Source organism: Phyllopteryx taeniolatus, chromosome 16 (genome assembly GCF_024500385.1).
Source record: "Phyllopteryx taeniolatus isolate TA_2022b chromosome 16, UOR_Ptae_1.2, whole genome shotgun sequence".
NCBI classification, from domain to species: Eukaryota; Metazoa; Chordata; class Actinopteri; order Syngnathiformes; family Syngnathidae; genus Phyllopteryx; species Phyllopteryx taeniolatus.
The window spans coordinates 19,712,343-19,730,546 of record NC_084517.1 but is presented as its reverse complement, the minus strand read 5'-3'; the positions used below and the strand labels follow the sequence as shown (position 1 = coordinate 19,730,546).

The window sequence follows — 18,204 nt, the reverse complement described above, 5'->3', positions numbered from 1 at the left end:
GGGAGGGGTCGGGGGCATAAAATCCATTTACTGTGTCAAAGAAAAAAAAGCTATCTTTTTTTGCAACGAAAGACCTCCCATTTCCTCCATGCAAATGCTTCGCTAGGAAATGATTCAACATTTGTAAAATAACTCATTGTGGTGGCTTGAATTTTGTAAACCAGACATTTTACAGTAAATTATTTGGTGTAACTAATTTTTATAATTGATGGAAAACCTTTTTGTTGGAACAATGTTATATATATATTTATTTGTTTATTTATTTATTTATTTTTTATTTTCTTCCTGATATTATGAATGATATTTAAATGAATTCGTAGCACCGCAGCGAATGTACAAAACATTTTTCCCAAATTTAAAAGTTGTAATTGTTTGTCTGCAAGTATTTCAAACTGAGAGGATCCTAAAGCACCGACACCATGCATCTAGAATGTACGCAATCATGAACCCATGTTACATAAATGACTATTGAAGAAATTATTCAAAACAAACCACCTTCACATGAGGCACATCATCATCATCATCATCAACGGAGACGCTCAGTTTTAATTTATGTTACCGCCTTCTCTTTCCAGATAACGACTCAGGTGTCCTCCCAGGTACGTAAGGAGTTGCAGGGGCTGTTCTTCAGCAGCGACGCTTCCGGTGAGGCTCAGGGCGAGGTGCCGGAGTCTCTGGTCCTCTGGCTGTCGCGGCGCTACATGAGCACGTCTGACCTGCGGGGGGCGCTGGCCGCCCTGGAGCGCGGCATCCTGAGCAACGTTTCCCGGCAGCTGGAGCTGAGCCGCGCTCGGACTCTCAGCGAGGCCGAGTCCAAGGCCGCGTCCATTGTTGGCGCGGTGACCGGCTCGGTGCAGAGCGCTGCCTCTGCCGAGGGCCTGTCGGAAAAGGTAATCCGCGTTTCGTCAAGTAATCAAAATGAGCAGCGGTAGAACCTCCAAAGTTGGACGTGCCCCATAGAACTCAACCAAAACACTTTGGACAGGATTGTGTCTAAAGTCAAACAAAACTCCGGAGTTCAAACCCTTGTCATAGGGTTTAAAAAAAAGTTATATAATAAGGTGTCTCTTACTAATTAAATAGTAATTTATTCTCATGATTAATTGTTAGTTATAATTAAGTTTGAATTAACTAATTTACACAAACTACTAGAGGATTATTAAATTATACTTATAATTGTTTATTGTTTGAATGTTTTTATTTTCACCTTTACAACAAACTTGTGAAAAAATGTACACACGTGTGCTCTGTTTCCCAGCAAGTAAAAGTGATTGTCCAGAATGCGCTGAGGCTCTACTCTCAGGACAGGACCGGTCTAGTGGACTACGCCCTGGAGTCCGGAGGTAAGAAAGAAAAATAGCCTCATGCACAGACACTGATATTTATGGCCCCTCCATATTGAATATGAGTGGATTAACTTGCTAGCGTCCCATAACTGCAATGTACTCTCTCTCTTATGTAAGGACAACGTCGGCATTCGTTAGACTTGGGAATTTGGAGCAAGTACTTTGCTGTGACAATTTTCCTGTATTCCTTAACTTTTCTTATTGCGTGTCGATGCCAAAAGATGAGTTTAATGACGTAGGTACAGTTGTGTGAAATGCTAGTGCACATATTTCCTTGCCCGTGTGTGATGTGGTGTCATTTAGGGTTGATGCTTTATGATCCTTTCTGTTTAAGTGCTTTGCTGCATCTTTCCACAATTGAAGACCCCTTTTAAGTTGGGGGGCGTTAAATTACTCTGTCCCTATCCGCCACGAATAGCAGGGGTGCACTGTATATGCTCTTCCACTAGATAGGTGCAGTTAACCTATGTATCCACCTGTTGCCATTCATACAACAGAATAATAGCTTTGTTTTCAACTAAACTGGACCAGATTTTACACTGAGAGAGAACATTTATGAGTAAAGTAAGATCATCATTATTCCTCAGTAGTGAAATAGCGTACACTTGGCGAAAACTCTATAATTTGCTCTAACAACCCTGGCTACTAAACTTATAGAAGCTCTTCAATGTATGATCTTACAACAGCCAAGATGTAGTACTTCAACATACTCAACACTAACTACTACTTTCTGGGCTTTTTTGGGCATCTTTTGGGAGTGAGCTTTTTAAAAATTCACCCTTTCACAAATAGCAAACAGAAAATAATATTGCTACTATTGTGTCAATCTAAAGTCCCTTTGACGCTATCTGTAAAAGCTTCCTTTTTCTCACCTTTTTTTCAAACTTGATGAATGAAGTAGCAGTTTCACTCCCAAAATGTATTTGTGTGTGTGTTTGTTTTGTTTTCAGGTGGTAGCATCCTCAGCACTCGCTGCTCTGAGACACACGAGACCAAGACGGCCCTCATGAGTCTGTTCGGCGTTCCTCTCTGGTACTTCTCCCAGTCCCCTCGAGTTGTCATCCAGGTGAGTCCCAGGCAATGCCAGAACCCCAAGGACATTTAGCAACGAGACGTTTTGTAAGTATGTTCTGATCCACCTTCCGCTCCATCAGCCTGACATGTACCCAGGCAACTGCTGGGCGTTCAAAGGCTCGCAGGGTTACCTCGTGATCCGGCTTTCCATGAGAATCCGGCCCACGTCCTTCTGCTTGGAACACATTCCCAAAGCTCTGTCCCCCACTGGAAACATCACCAGCGCCCCACAGAACTTCACAGTCTTTGTACGAAACATTAATATTTAAAAATATATATTTTTCACATTGATCAAGGTCAGTGATTTGATTGGATTATTTTTTTGTTTTGGTTTTTGTTGTTGTTGTTGTTGTTGTCCTCCCCCCATGCTTACAGGGTCTAGATGACGAGTACCAAGAAGAAGGCGAGTTGCTTGGTCACTACACCTACCAGGAAGGCGGAGAATCACTGCAAACCTTCCCTGTTAAGGTCATTTCAACTCATCATATTGGTGTGGGCTGGCCGAGTAATAATCCATTTTAGCAATCAATTCGGGTTTATTGCTAAACACGTAATAAAAACATTCGTACACAAGCTGTAGTCCAGATGCAGACTGGCTCGGTTTAATCTAAACTAAAAACAGCCAACACAAACCTCACTCACCAGGCCACACCCTGTATACGACAGTGTAGACTGTGAGGATGGCGGCCCCAAATGGACAAAAACAATACCTGCATCTCACATGTGGCATTGTTGTTTAATTATGCAAATTCAAAAACAAAATCTCTAGCATACTCTATTGTAAAATTATTCAATGGCTCTAGCCCTATCTAGAATAATCATTTGTGAAGGGCACTTTATTTTAAGGCCAGTTTGCTCAACTCCAGTGTGTCGTAGGATTCAGAACGTGGAACAAAACTTTCAACTGGTACCGCTTTGGCTCCTCTTTCCCTTCCAGGAGCCGACGGAGAAGACCTTCCAGATCATGGAGGTGCGGGTGCTGTCCAACTGGGGGCATCCTGACTACACCTGCTTGTATCGCTTTCGAGTCCACGGAGAGCCTCGGCCTCAGTGAACCAACCAGCGCTCTACACCTACACCATAGAAATATGGTATGTATCGATACCGTGGACATCTGTACATACAGCAAAGGCGCGCTGAAGCACTTTGGGGATGTTTATAATAATGAGAGAAAATACTAAAAGTTGTGGATTGTCAAAAGAAAGCGGACCGACCGAATGGTGGAGGTGTTTTTTTTTTTTTTTTTTGTCCACATGGAGACTTTTTACGACAACAACTGAAGTCCAAATCTTTTTATTTTGAAAGACACCTCTTGCACTGAATGAACGTATGAGGGCACAAGACTCACGAAGCAAACTAAAATGGAACTCGGGCGGGTTCACGCCCTTCCTCATACTGCATCCCGTTGTGATTTGGGCTGTTGTTTTTTTTTTTTTTAAACTTCCTATTTTGATTTGGCTGGTCGTCACGCGTCGTCATCCATTTCATTTGTTGATGGGAATGTTTTTTCTACTGTGCGATGCACATCACCCTTTAAGGACACCGCAACGCTACAAACCACTTGAGGAGGCCCTTCTGCTCTGTATATTAACCAGCGTAGACAACATTTGTGTGTGGGTGATTTTTTTTTTTTTTTTTTTTTTTTTTATTTTTTTTTTTATTTTTTTTTTTTTATTAATGTACCCTTTCATGAGTGTTGGCTCTGAAAATCATGTGCCTGGATCTCCAATCGGCAATCAATTCAGAATGGTTAGAATACATTATGCTTGCATGTCGTCGTCGTCGTCCCCCCCCCCCCCCCCTCTTTTTTTTTTTTTTAAATTTATTTTCTGTTCTGGTCTCCCTTCAGCTAAGTTCCCGCTTTCTTTCATCCGAGACCTGGACCGATTGTTATCTGTATATTTTATGTCCATCATATAGTCTGTATTTTTATGATATCTGCTTTTATCAGTGTTGTTTTTTATCAAAACAACCCATCTTTATTATTTTAATCGCTGTTTGTTTTGGGGGTTGATGATTTTTTTGTAAGGATGCACTGCAGATTTGGTTGTTAGTGGCACAGGACTTGTTTGTTTAATTGGGGGTGTGACTCATCATCTTGATTGCAAATATAAGTGAATGCCTGAATTATGTATAAAAATGTTTTTTTTCCCCACGTTCTTATTTATTAATTGCGGTAAATGAGTTTCTGCTATGTATATTTTGCTGAAATCTTTTCAGTGCATTTTGGAAGCATCTTGGTTTTTTTGTTTTTTTTTTTAAGAAAAAAAGATAAATGGCTATTTTTGTTCTGTCCTAAGACAAGTGCTTTGGAAAATATTCCAATAAAGAATTTAATTTTGAAAATTTATTTAACCTTCACTGCATTCAATAAAATTTTATAAATAGTTTTAGTAAATGGAATTTAATTGCTAATTTTGGAAATGGACAATTCTATTTAAAGCGCCCACATAACTCATTTCCCCCCCCCCCATTGAAGCAGGGGTGGGCAAACGTTATTGCTCAAGCATTTGATGAAGGGGAAAAAAGTTGTGTGTGCAAAATAGTTTCTGAAATGAAACCTTTTTTCATTAATGCTCATTAAAAAAAAATTCAATAATTATAATTAAGAACCAACAAATGTAAAGTTTTTACATTTTACATTAAAATAAATATGTAGTTGATAAATGAATTTACCTTTAATAGTTCCCCATTTCACCCTTAAGAAGTCAAGAGATTTTCCACTGGATTTCATATTGATTGTATTAAGTAGATGCTGGTGGAAATGCATATTGGTCAAGCTCCCGCGCGAATATGCTCATTAAAAATTTTAAATGTCATTATAATTAAGAACCAACAAATGTAAAGATTTTACATTTTACATTAAAATAAATATGTAGTTGATAAATGAACTTACCTTTTAATAGTTCCCCATTTCACCCTGAAGAAGTCAAGAGATTTTCCACTGGATTTCATATTGATTGTATTAAGTAGATGCTGGTGGAAATGCATATTGGTCAAGCTCCCGCGCGAATTTAATTAACCCCAAGAAGACAATGTATGCGACTTGCAAACAGCAAAATATGTGAGCTTGATGACAGGGTGGACATTTTTGGCTAATATTAGCATTTGATGACCACTTAGTGACATGATTCACTGAAGCAAGCTTCCAGTGTACTGTTTAACAAATATCATTTGAATTTCTGAGGAGGGAAAAAAAAATAAAAAATTTAAATTGACTTCACTATTGACAGAGTGGACATGTTAAGCTTGCTAACATCCAACCACTGAAAATGACAAAACCGAAGTGTAAAAATTTGGTCCGCAACACTGTTTCAGCTTCCACTGAAGAAAGACAAAATGCTGGTCGTAAGTAGGTCACGTAAAAAACAGGTTCGGGACAGCAAGATGTTGTAAAACTCCAGGAGATCCTCCCCTATGGGTCACCTCTTATAAATGGAAGAAACCTCAGCTCACTCCAACACAATTTCGACTGCGGCCACGTCCCGCCTGCTATTCCGCAAACAGCTTTGTTTCACACTGGTGAGTAAAAACAAAAAGAAAACATTGATCTGAATTTTGTAGATTTGTGCACTTGATGTATTTCTGGACCAGTTTTTTTGTTTTTTTGTGTGAGATTAATTCAAATACAGCTGCATTCTGCCTATGAATCCATTTCATTGAATTGCCTTTAATGGATTTTATGGGTTATAAATAATCCTGTTATTTATTATAAGCACTTTACGAGATACCTAAAGTCAGCAAAATATTTTTGAAAACCTTAAAACATTTCTTACCAATATTTCTCCTCCATTGTTATTCTAATTAAGCAAAAGAGTTGCCAGTAATACTGTACTAGTATACTGTATATTATTAATTTAATATTTCTATTAGCATTGGTTGCAAAAATAAGACTCTCCACACCAAAACCAAAGATATTTGCAAAAATAAAGACCCAGTTTATGTGCTGTTTCACCAACTTTTTACAATATTGCACAAGTCTATGTTATGATTTACTGAAAGTATTTATGTATTACTAGTATTTATTGCCAAAATGATTCCTCTCCATCTAAATATATCGAGATACAAAGTATTTGATACTACATATTACATAGTTATAAAAATGTTTATATATTGGAACATTTTGGGGGAAATGGTACCACTTTTTTTTTTTTTTTTAAAGGCTTAAAAAAAAAAGGGCGGGGACATAGCTGTTCAGACATCCCTCAAGTAAAAAAAATTTTACATTCATAATTCTAACTAAAAATCATAGAACCAGACATGCATATTTGTAAAATGCACATTTTCATTAAAATATTTTATTATTGTTGAATAAGGACCCAACAATACAAAGGATGACATTGGGTAGGCTCATTAAAAAAAATCCAAAAATGTCATCAATTTTTGGATTTTTATTTTTTATTCTCTCTCTCTCTTTCCCCGCTGAAAAACACAATTGATTCCATGTGACGCCTCCGGAGACCATCTTCTGTCATTGTGATTAGTCCCTCGGGAGAAAAGAATTGAGCTTTAGGGAGGACAATCCGCAGAGGGAACGCAAGGAACAATTGCTGCCTCTGGCGGCTTGTACGAGGAGATCCTTGCATTTCTTCTTCTTCAAAAAAAAACCAAAAAAAAAGACGTTATGGACATAACACTCCATTCTTGGTAGTCCCCCCCCCCCCCCCCCAAAAAAAAATGGAATCTGTAGAAAAAGCACTCCATGTTGACAACTTATGAGGGTGTATTTGTGAGCTGGCGAATCGGTTGAAAAATGTACAGACTGACGTCCTTTTATCCATCTCTGAATGGGCGGAGCTTGCAGCGAGAATCCTCCCGAGTGATGGCGACGTCCCTGAAAACAAGGCCCCCCTTCCCCGAGGAGGGTCCGCACGGGCACAATAACAAGAAAACAGCCTGAGGACAAGAAGCCCTGATGGGGTTTGGATTGTGTTTACGCTCTTTTAAAGCTGTCCCCAATTACAGTGAACCCGCGCTGTATAAAAAGTCGACACACCCCTGTTCAAATGCCAGGTTTTTATGCTTTAAAAAAGATAAGACTAATCATTTCAAAACTTTTCCCACCATTAACGTGACCTGTACAACTCAATTGGGGGAGGGGGGGGAATTTATCAAGAGGGGAAGTAAAAATAACTCAGATAATGTGGTTGCACAAGTGTTCACCCCCTTTTTAAAACTGGGGATGTGACTTCAGAATTAACCAATCGCAATCAAGCTTATGTCAAATGGGAGGCCACCATTTAAAGTGACTGATTAACCCCGAACAAATTTCAGATCTTCTCGTCGGCTTTTCCTAACATTTTTGTGCTGTCTAACCTGAAGGTTATGTGCCAACACCAACTTGTATTTAGAACTGTCCATAATTCACTCCACATTGACTAAGCCCCAGTGCCAGCAAGGGTTGTTTTTCTTCAGCTGACACTTGGGCCTTAGACAAGGTGCAGGGAATTATGAACAGTTCCAAATACAGGTTATTGTTTGCACATAACCTGCAGGCTTCCACAAGAAAGCACAAAAAAGTTTGAATCCAATTGGTTAATTGTGAACACAGCCGCATCCCAGTGAAGAGAGGGTGTGCACATTTATGCAACTACCTTTCCGTTTATTTGTACAACCCCAATTCCAATGAAGCTGGGATGTTGTGTTAAACATAAAAACAGAATACAATGATTTGCAAATCATGTTCGACCTCTATTTAATTTACTACACTACAAAGACAAGATATTTAATGTTCAAATGATAAACTTTGTTTTTAGCAAATAATCATTAACTTGGAATTTTATGGCTGCAACGCGTTCCAAAAAAGCTGGGACAGGTGGCAAAAAAGACAAAGTAAGAAAGTTGAGGAATGCTCTTCAAACCTGTTTGGAAGATCCCACAGGTGAACAGGCTCATTGGGAACAGGTGGGCGCCATGATTGGGTAGAATAGGAGCTTCCCTGAATTGTTCAGTTATTCACAAGCAAAGATGGGGCGAGGTTCACCTCTTTGTGAACAAATGCGTGAGAAAATAGTCCCAACAGTTTAAGGACAATGTTCCTCAACGTACAATTGCAAGGAATTGAGGGATTTCATCATCTACGGTCCATAATATCATCAAAAGGTTCAGAGAATCTGGAGAAATCACTGCATGTACGCGGCAAGACCGAAAGCCAACACTGAATGCCCATGACCTTCGATCCCTCAGGTGGCACTGCATCAAAAACCGACATCAATGTGTAAAAGATATCACCGCATGGGCTCAGGAACACTTCAGAAAATCAATGTCAGTAAATACAGTTCGGCGCGACAACCGTAAGTGCAACTTGAAACTCTACTATGCAAAGCAAAAGCCATTTATCAACAACACCCAGAAACGCCGCTGGCTTCTCTGGGCCCGAGCTCATCTAAGATGGACCGATGCAAAGTGGAAAAGAGTTCTGTGGTCCGACGAGTCCACATTTCAACTGCTGGACTCTTATGGAAGCAAATTTCAAAAGCCAGCATCTGTGAGGGTATGGGCCTGTGTTAGTGCCAATGGCATGGATAACTTACACATCTGTGAAGGCACCATTCATGCTGAAAGATACATACAGGTTTTGGAGAAACATATGCTGCCATCCAAGCAACATCTTTTTCATGGGCGCCCCTGCTTAGATCCCGGACTGTTCCACAGCTGAAGCTGTACATCAAGCAAGAATGGAAAATAATTCCACCGACAAAGCTTCAACAATGAGTGTCCTCAGTTCCCAAACGTTTATTGAATGTTGTTAAAAGAAAAGGTGATGTAACACAGTGGGAAACATGACCCTGGCCCAGCTTTTTTGGAACATGCTGCAGCCATAAAATTCTAAGTTAATGATTATTTGCTAAAAACAATGAGGTTTATCAGTTTGAACATTAAATATCTAATGTATGTCTTTGTAGTGTATTCAATTAAATATAGGTCAAACATGATTTGCAAATCATTGTATTCTGTTTTTATTTGTTTAACACAACGTCCCAACTTGATTGGAATTGGGGTTGTATTTCCCCGCTCAAAACAATGACAAAAAAAATTCAGGAGTTGTACAGGTTATAGGTCACAATAATGGTGTAAAAAGGTTTGAAATTATTTATGTTGGTCGCAGGGGTGTGTAGACTTTTAATATCCACTGTACCCTTCTCCCATCAGAATCCGCCGCCATGGCCGCCAACGCATCGTGGCCGACGCCGGTGAGCGCGACGGCGCACCTCAACCTGACGGGGAAAGCCTTCAGCGTGTTCGACGGCTGCGACTCGCAAGTGGAGGGCATCCTGTTCGACCTGACGCTGCAGTGCGCCAACGTGGTGGTGGGCATCCCCGCCAACATCCTGGTCATCACCGTGCTGGTGTGCAACCGCAAAGAGCCGGCCACCTCCGACATCTATCTGGGCTCTCTGGCCTTCCTGGACGCCTACTTCGGCTTTATGACGCCCGTCAGCTTCCTCAACCTCTACCTCTGGCAAAGCAAGGCGGTGTGGTCGGCCCTCAAGTTCTCCTACGGGGTGAAGGACACCAGCGGGCCTCTGTTCCTCTCCTGCATCTGCCTGGATCGCTTCTTGGCCGTGGTCTTCCCGCTGGCGTTCGGCCACCTCAAGCACGTCAAGTACCGGCTGGGCCTGTCCGCGCTGGTCTTCGGCCTCACCTTCGCCTACTCCGCCGCCAAGGTGGTGGGCGGCCTGCCCGACTTCGAGAAGGTGTTCACCGGCGAGATCCTGACCACGTTCACCTGGATGGTGGTGTGCAACGCCAGCATCCTGTGGGCCCTGAAGAAGTCGGGCGGGGTCGGGAAGGACGACATGCGTCCCATGAAGAGGAAGGCGTTCAAGATCGTGCTGTCCCTCCTTTGCGTCGTGGTGGCCAACTACCTGCCGCCCGTGGCCCTGTTCCCCTTCGAGGACTACTACTCGCCCGACGTCTTCCGCTGCTACGTGCAGCCCGTGGGCTTCGCCTTCCTCAACATCAGCAGCACCATCCAGCCTCTGGTCTACCTGTCCCGCCTGAAGAAGCTCCCCTTCCTGCCGGACGCCTGCGTCCCAAAGTGCTGCCCCTGTGTCGCCGGGGACAAAGACAAAACACCGCCTGCGACGCAAAACCCGTCGGACTAAAGAGAACACTTTTAAAGCCAGCCCTCCTCTTAATTCTTTGTAGTGTGTTATACAGGGACTATAAAAAGTCGACACACCCCTGTTCGCTTTCATCTATAAACACTTCATTCAACAAAGCATTGATGTTTTTTTAATGGTCTTCTGAAAATGTGTCTGGGAGCGAGTCGTTCTGCCCTTCCGATGTTGTCAAACTTGTGCAAGGTAAGCAGAGCTGCATCAATGTTTTTTTTTAGTTTTTTTGGCGTGAAGTGTTCTTTAGTTCGTGACCCTTGGGGTGTTTTGACGAAAGCAAGTCACAGACACCTGGCAACTGCTTCAAATTGTGGAAAAGCGCACCTTTAATTTCAAAGTGTGATTATACTTACAGCTAGCAGCCTTTTGGAATTATTCATTTGACTCGGCACCCTCGTGTACAAAAGCAATAATCCACATGCTGTTCTGTGCAAATTTCCCGCAGATTTTCCGGCCTGTAACTTAAAACAAGACATGAAATTCAAACAAACTCCCACCTTCATGTATAGAATGAACACTTGATGTATAGGAGTTAGGCATGATGTGCATTTCTTTGAGGGAGGGAAAATAGTGCAGGCGAGCATTGACTCGGTTGCAGACATGAATAGCAAACTTGTACTGAAGACGTCGAATACAAGGCGCTAATACAGTGGAACCCCTTTGCTAAGATTTGTCCACATTTCGAAACCAGTTTTCCCCTGAGGAAATAATATAACTTGACAAAAATCAAGATGTCGCCATCATTAAACGATACTGAACTGCTAACTGTGCCGGCGGTCTTTTAAGTAACATTCCTTACTGTCAAGAGAACTGTAAACTGTTTACTGTCGCGTAATAAAAAATTTAAAAAAAAATACTCATCTAACTCGATACTTTCCTTTTTTAACATTTACCATCATACAAGTATAAAACAAAAAAAAGTTATCTGCTGACTTGCCGCAACAACGAGGCGCTCTAAAGCAGCCACACCAGCCCAAAGCACGGTTCACACTGTGGCTGTCAAGTCGGACTTTATTTGTTCTCTCCGTGATGTGCACGCACTTGTGGCCGTCAATGAGGCGCTCTAAAGCGGCCACACCGGCAGATTATCCAAAAGGAGGATGCGTTTTCAAAGTGTAGGCATAGCTAGCTAGCTAACTGCACATTGCACTTGCAAGTGTGCTCATTTCTTATGTGGGGGGGGGGGGGCGACTCGTGCTTGCCGTCCCAAAAAACATCTGGAAAACTGAAATGGTGAAAAACAGTTGAACACCACTGTATATCTCCACCATTCAGGACAGCATAGTTCTCAATCTTTCAGAAATGATCTTCAAACATGTATTAAGTATTGCGAAACAAATATCTGAATTCACGTTACAGAAGGAACTATTGGCTTTTGTTGATGGAGGTGGTGGTGGAGGCTTGCCGAGGGAGAGTTGACACGTTCTACATCACACTTTTTAACGTTAACCGATTAACCTGTGTATAATTACGGAAGCGTAACAGGAAAAAACAAAAGGTTCAGTACCACATTATAACGTGATAAGTTTCACTTTATACTGTAAAAAGTCACGTTAAAATGTAATAAATTTGACTTCCGCATTAGGCAAAACGAAACCATTTTTTCAGGTTCAGGTCACTGGCGGAGTCCTTAATTACCTAAACTTATCACGTTATCACATGAAACTTATCTCATGATAACGTGAAACCTAACACGTTATAATGTGAAACTTAGCACGTTATAACGTGCAACACGTTATCACATGAAACTTACTACGTGATAACGTGAAACTTAACACGTTATAACATGAAACTTATGACGTTATCACGTGAAACTTATGTTGTAACAGGATACAGAACCTTTATTTCTGGTGTGGCAGCAATACGCTTCCGTATATAATGAGAATAAATATTCACCTTCTACCCCCCCCCCCCCCCAAAAAAAAATGTGGTCAAATTCGGAAATGTTAAATTCAACGGGAATTGAAATAGAGGTTCCACTGTATAATATTCCAAGTACAATGGTACCCTGACTTACGAGCGCAACAAATTACAAGTTGTGAGCCGTCGTTGGGCCGAGTGCTATATGGCGGCAAGCGAAAAATGAGGTCATTGAAAAGCTCATTGCCTCAGCATCGTGACAAGCACCCTCTCCGGCAGGATTCTCAACGGATGGCTGCTCTGCGTGTAAAAGTAAGGAAGCAGCGTTTCTGCGAAGTTGTGCTCGTACGCGTGAATCAGCGAGTCGTCGTCGGCGTCCCAAAACATCACGGCGCCTTTGTCGTAATCCACGTGCACTTTGATTCGCTCCGGCGTCCTGGACACCGCCAGCGGCGTCGGCGGGGAGGTCATGGCCTTGACTTGGCCGTCCCTGAAGCACAGCGTCCAGAAGCCGTTCTCGGGCCTGGCGTTGACCTCGGCGTCCCTGGGGATGGACGACGAGGCCACGCCCAGGAGCCAGTCCCGGTTGCCTTCCGTCTGCACCACCCAGCGGTGGCTTCCCGAGCCCAGCGCGCCGGCGCCCACCACCTCGGCGCTCAAGTGGAAGCGCTCCGGGTTGTCGGGGCAACTGTTCATCTGGTCTTTGTAGTGACAGGAAGTGAGGTCGTCGGACAGGATGAGGCAAGGGTGCGCTGTGTTTGGGTCCAAGGTCACGGGGGCTGAAAGGCAGGAAATGAGCCGGAGTGTCTTTCAACACACGCGTGCACACACACACACACACTCACTGTAATCAATATGTTCCAGCATTTTCTCCCACACTCTGTACTTGAGGTTGGAGAGATGGTTGGTCACGTCGATGAGGACGCCGCACATGTTGTTTGAGCCCAGCGTTGCGTTTCTGTCGGCACCACACACACACACACACACACACACGCGCGCGCGAGCGCTCCAGTGACCGCAAGTCAAAAATGACGTTGAGCACGTGACCAATGATTCCCTACCTGTCCTCGTGATCTTTAAACTTCTGTGAAAAGAAAAGAGCGTGAAACTCCAACATCATCTGGTGAGAATGCAATTGCGACACGCGTTGCGTGTGAATGCTGAGGGATTTCGCGTCTCACAAAGACAACTGAAGAAGATTATTCATGTATGATTACGTTAATTACAATGCGATCTAATTGTATAAATTGCTCATTCATTAAGATAATTCTGGAAGTTAATATTTTGGAATATTATTGAAGCTATTTCAAAAGAATTGATTTCATTACCTTTTTATTTATTTCCTGGAATTTCTCTATATGTTATGGAATTTGTAATTGTGTTGTATGTAATTTGGAATTTGTATTATATTGCATTTTATTTGTTGTTTTTAAATTAATTGTATGGAATGCATTTATTTAATGGCATTTTTTCGCGATTTTTTATTTGTATGCGTTTGAAAACATTTGTTTTATGGGATTTTACTGACTGTATGAAAATCGTATAGTCAGCATTTCTCATTCGAGATCATTTGTGTTTATTGAATGGAATTTACATTCATGTAATGGATTTTTAAAAATCTGTTTGATGGAAAATTTAAATGCATTTGTTTATTTACTGCAGGGATTTTTTGAATTTACAAAATGAAATGTATTTAATTACAGTGGAATTTTTAGTCGCTGTTTGTAAATGATGTTTATTTACTCAATTACATTTTTATTTTATGAAATTTGTATTTATATCACAATGATGAGCTATTAAATGACATTTGTATTTATTTTATGGACTTTTTTTTCTTTATTGAATGACAATTTTATTTATTTAATAGCATTCTTATTTACTAGAGACCATTTGTATGAATTCAATGGAATTCTCGTTTATTTACAAATTTTTCAAATGTATTTAATCTTAATTGAATATTTTTCTGTTTTAGGAAATTTGATTTACTTCATGAAATGTATTCAATTGAATGTTTACTTATTTATTTTCTTTTGTATTTATTTAATTACTTTTATTCAATTAATGACATTTTTTGTATTTATTTTATGGAATCTGTGCTTATTTAGTAGCAATTGTATTTGTTTTTGATCATTTGTATTTATTGAATAGAATTTGTACCGATTTAATGGCGCTTCTATTTTTGACATGACATTTGAATTTATTTGTCTAATGACGTTTTCATTTATTCACGCAGCCGTCAGGCGCTCTCGCCGGTGCCTACAGACCTTCAACAAGTCCACGTCGTCTTCCTCCAGCAGCCGACGGACGGCGCCGACGCTCTCGGCCAGAGACAGCACCTCGGCCGCCATCTGCTTCATCTTGTCGTTCGTGGCCGCCATCTTCTCCTCTTCCTCCCTCTTGACCGCCGCCAGCCGGGCCGCCTCCTCCCGGCCCAGCATTTGCCGGAGCTCCTCGAACTGACCCCGGATCAGATCCTGAGTCTCCGCCGACTGATCCTAGAGGGGCGAGGGTTTTTGTTCAGGTTATTATAAATAGCAATTGTGAACTGCTCCAGATGACGTGTTTTTCGTCTCCTGACGACGATGTCCCCCACTGACGACGGCTCACCTTGATGTGCTTGAACATGTCGACGGAGGACTTGTGGATGGTCTTGAGCTTGTCCAGTTTGTCTTGCAGGCTCTTGAGGGTCTCGTTTAGTTTATCCTGGGAAGCCAAGCAGAAACGAATGAGCTAGTATACAGCGTGAATGTTTGGACGAGTTGGAATGCCTTCGAGCAGCATGAGCAGCAACAACAGACAGACTTGACGAGCAGCATTCTGCGTGGAGGTGTTCGCCTGGTTACTGGAGGTTAAAAAACACGGCTAAGGAGAAGCATATTCATCTATTCTATCTTTCGTGAAGTCATAACCTTCTTTATCGCCATTGACTGCCTCGTTCTTGTCAGTGCGCACACTGCCAATTGCAGGAATGTACCAACAATTATGGTGTGCCAAGATTTTCTTCTCTACTTGTTGATTTAATCATATTTCTATTTATGGAATGGATTTTTTTGAATTTGTATTTATTTAATGGCTTATTCAGTGGCATTTTTAGTTATACTTAATGCCATTTAAAAAATTTTGAAAGATGTGCATTTATTTCATGGTATTTTTGGGCATTCAATATAATTTGTATTTGTTTAATTCATGACTCATTGAATGAAATATTTATCCAATGACATTTCATTTTGTTGCATTGTATTTGTTTAATTGCATTTGTATTCATTTATTTGATTGAATTTTATCAATTTGATGGAAAAAAATGTTACAACATTTTTGATTATTTAATGCAATTTGTGTTTGTTTAATAAGTTTTATTTGATGGAATTGAATTCATTTGATGTTTTTTTATTTATTTAATGACATTGAAAATGTAGCGTTTTTCTTTCTTTAATTCCATTTGTAATCATTTATTTGATGGAATTGTTTTCATCTAATAACATTTAAATTGTGCCTTTTTATCTATTTAATGGCATGTTTATTTATGTCGTTGATAGAATTTTTATTCAAGTATTTATCTCATTTTTTGACAGATCTGTTCCATGGCATTTTTATTTATCTCATTTTTTACATTTGTATATTTGTTATTTATTTAATAGAATTTGTATCCATTTAATATTATGTCGCAAGTGTTGCAATTGTGAACGGTGGATATCAAAAGTTTACACACCCCTGTTCAAATGTCCAAAATGACCAAAATCATTCATTTGAAAAGTAATTTTTCTTCTGTACAACTCGAATGGAAAAAAAAAAATATTTGAAGTGCAATTTTTAATTTAAAAAAAGTATCATTTGAACAGAGATGTGTAGCCTTTTGATATCCACCGCATGTGCCCTCGCGTATGATTATCTACTGCCTCGCTATTGCCGATTCCAGAAACTTTCCACTCGTGACTTCTATTTTTTTGGGGTGGTTTGTGAACAGTTCAACGTCTGCAGAGTTTGGCAACCCGCTGTTTACCTTGCAGTCGGTCGTCGCCTCCTCTACGGGCGAGCACTGGTGGTCCTTGTGCGCCTTGGAGCACTGGCACACCACGCAGATGGGCTCCTTGTCCCGCAGACAGAAGAGCTTATACTTCTCCCTGTGCAGGGGACACATCAGCCTCTCCTCCGCCGCTTCCATCTCCCTGCGGGCCTGCACCACGGCCTCGCAGATGTTCTTCAGGGCCAGGTTGGGGAAGTGGCTGGACTTGGAGGTCTTCTTCCGACACACGGGACACTCGCGGAGGCGCGCGTCCCAGCAGCGCTCCTGACATCTCCTGCAGAAGCTGTGGCTGCACGACAGCACCACCGGGTCGGAGAAGATCTCGTGGCAGATGGGGCAAGTGAGGTCCTCCTCCGGGAGCGACATGGTCCAATAAAGCCGGCTTTTTAGAAAGTTCTCACAGATTCCGTCATGATTGCCTGATGAGTCTGTGTGAGACTTGTCCCCGACAAAAAGTTGTATCCTGCCGGGCTGCGAGGAGGCTTGCTGAGGGATGCAGTCAGACAACAATACAAAAAAACAAAAAAAACTCAGAAGCAGGAAGTCGAGCGACATTGGCTGCTTGCTGGCCGGTTACTTTGCACAACTGTGGAATGCAAACATGCAGGATGTCAACTCTTTCAGAACAGACACGCCACGTTAGCAATTATTCACACTCATTAATTCATCACGCAGTCCATTGGAAAACAAAACATTCTCTTGCTAAGTGGGCCACTCACAACTCCAGTGGGCGCACTCTGTTTTTGTCCTTTTTAAGCAAAGTGCAGAAATGAAGATTAAAACCTAGAAATGACTACTTAGTTCAAATCAAGCTCGAGTTGCAATTCTGAAAAATGACAAATAACTGGGCCAATTAACTCCCATTTCCAAGATGGTCGCACCCCGTGAAACAAAAAGTTCAACTCCTGCAAAAATCCCAGAAAGTGAAGTTCAAGTAAGTCGTGCTTTAGCTTATTTTTTAACCTGACAAGGCTCCAGCTCTACTTGATGTTGTTCTTGTGACTTTTCTGTCCCGTCATGGGTTGTGATTTCAAATCTGTTTCGACCATTAATGTGACCTATAACCTTTACAACTCACTTTAATTTTCTGAAAGAGGGAGTAAAAAAAAAAAAGTAAAAAAAAAAAAACCTGATATAATTCGGTTGCAAAAGTGCGCACACCCCAACTTGCTTTGCTACTAGAGTAGCGTAAGCAGAGCCCAGATTCTGGGTTTAAAAAAAACAAAAAAAGTCCCCATAAAGCCAATACAACCATTTTAACGCATAGAGGCAACAGTTTGTAAACTATACTGTGTGTATGTGGCGCCTGGACACATCCCCAAACACAAATATCCACATCAACGTTGACAACTTCACCTGACCAATCGAGTAAGTGCCACTTATCAGAAGCACCGTTAAGGCTTATCTGCATCCAACAAATACCCGGTGCGGCTCTGCTTACCTTGCGCAACGCAAGTCAGATAACAAAAGATTTCATTCATTCTTTAATTTCACACTTGATGTGTGGGCAGGGAATCCAGAAGCCCAACTATTTGTATACAAATAAACACAAACAAAAAGGCCAATTTCAACAATGTGTCCCATTTCAATGACTGTAAACATGTTTCACACAGCTCTTGTTTTGGGTCTCAGGTGTACCTAATATTGTGGCCAGTGAGTATTTGTTGAAATGGGTGGCAACGAGCGCACCTGAAGGCCTCATCATTGTGTTGTATTATTTTAAACGAGTTGATCAAGATAATTATTTTTAAAAACAAAGTTCCAAATGCCACTCAAAGGG

The 18,204-nt window shown here is 41.3% G+C and overlaps 3 protein-coding genes across 7 annotated transcripts in view; 2 read left to right on the top strand and 1 right to left on the bottom strand.

The window, feature by feature from the left end:
- The window catches only part of sun1b (Sad1 and UNC84 domain containing 1b), a 20,463-nt gene extending 15,693 nt beyond the window's left edge, over positions 1-4,770 (top strand). For both annotated transcript variants that reach the window (XM_061750422.1, XM_061750421.1), the window contains 6 exons: positions 576-890; positions 1,259-1,343; positions 2,297-2,412; positions 2,501-2,668; positions 2,796-2,888; positions 3,358-4,770. In XM_061750422.1, coding sequence (XP_061606406.1) covers positions 576-890; positions 1,259-1,343; positions 2,297-2,412; positions 2,501-2,668; positions 2,796-2,888; positions 3,358-3,474 — 894 coding nt within the window. In that variant the 3' untranslated portion in view covers positions 3,475-4,770. The remainder of the gene's footprint in view (positions 1-575; positions 891-1,258; positions 1,344-2,296; positions 2,413-2,500; positions 2,669-2,795; positions 2,889-3,357) is intronic.
- Positions 3,370-14,767, top strand: LOC133466582 (G-protein coupled receptor 183). Of its 3 annotated transcripts, none has more exons than XM_061750446.1 (3): positions 3,370-3,511; positions 9,573-10,729; positions 14,634-14,767. In XM_061750446.1, exon 2 carries the CDS (start codon positions 9,584-9,586, stop codon positions 10,526-10,528), a length of 945 nt encoding a protein of 314 aa, XP_061606430.1. In that variant the 5' UTR covers positions 3,370-3,511; positions 9,573-9,583; the 3' UTR covers positions 10,529-10,729; positions 14,634-14,767. The 3 variants fall into 3 exon arrangements, with proteins under 3 accessions (XP_061606430.1, XP_061606431.1, XP_061606429.1); XM_061750447.1 differs by lacking the exon at positions 3,370-3,511 and adding an exon at positions 5,005-5,942; XM_061750445.1 differs by lacking the exon at positions 3,370-3,511 and adding an exon at positions 7,064-7,433.
- LOC133466575 (E3 ubiquitin-protein ligase TRIM35) lies at positions 10,837-18,204 on the bottom strand. Of its 2 annotated transcripts, none has more exons than XM_061750429.1 (6): positions 16,401-18,204; positions 15,008-15,103; positions 14,665-14,895; positions 13,462-13,520; positions 13,246-13,358; positions 10,837-13,179 (listed from the first exon to the last, which is right to left on the bottom strand). In XM_061750429.1, exons 1-6 carry the CDS (start codon positions 16,977-16,979, stop codon positions 12,641-12,643), a joined length of 1,617 nt encoding a protein of 538 aa, XP_061606413.1. In that variant the 5' UTR covers positions 16,980-18,204; the 3' UTR covers positions 10,837-12,640. The 2 variants fall into 2 exon arrangements, with proteins under 2 accessions (XP_061606413.1, XP_061606414.1); XM_061750430.1 differs by having other exon boundaries at positions 13,462-13,484.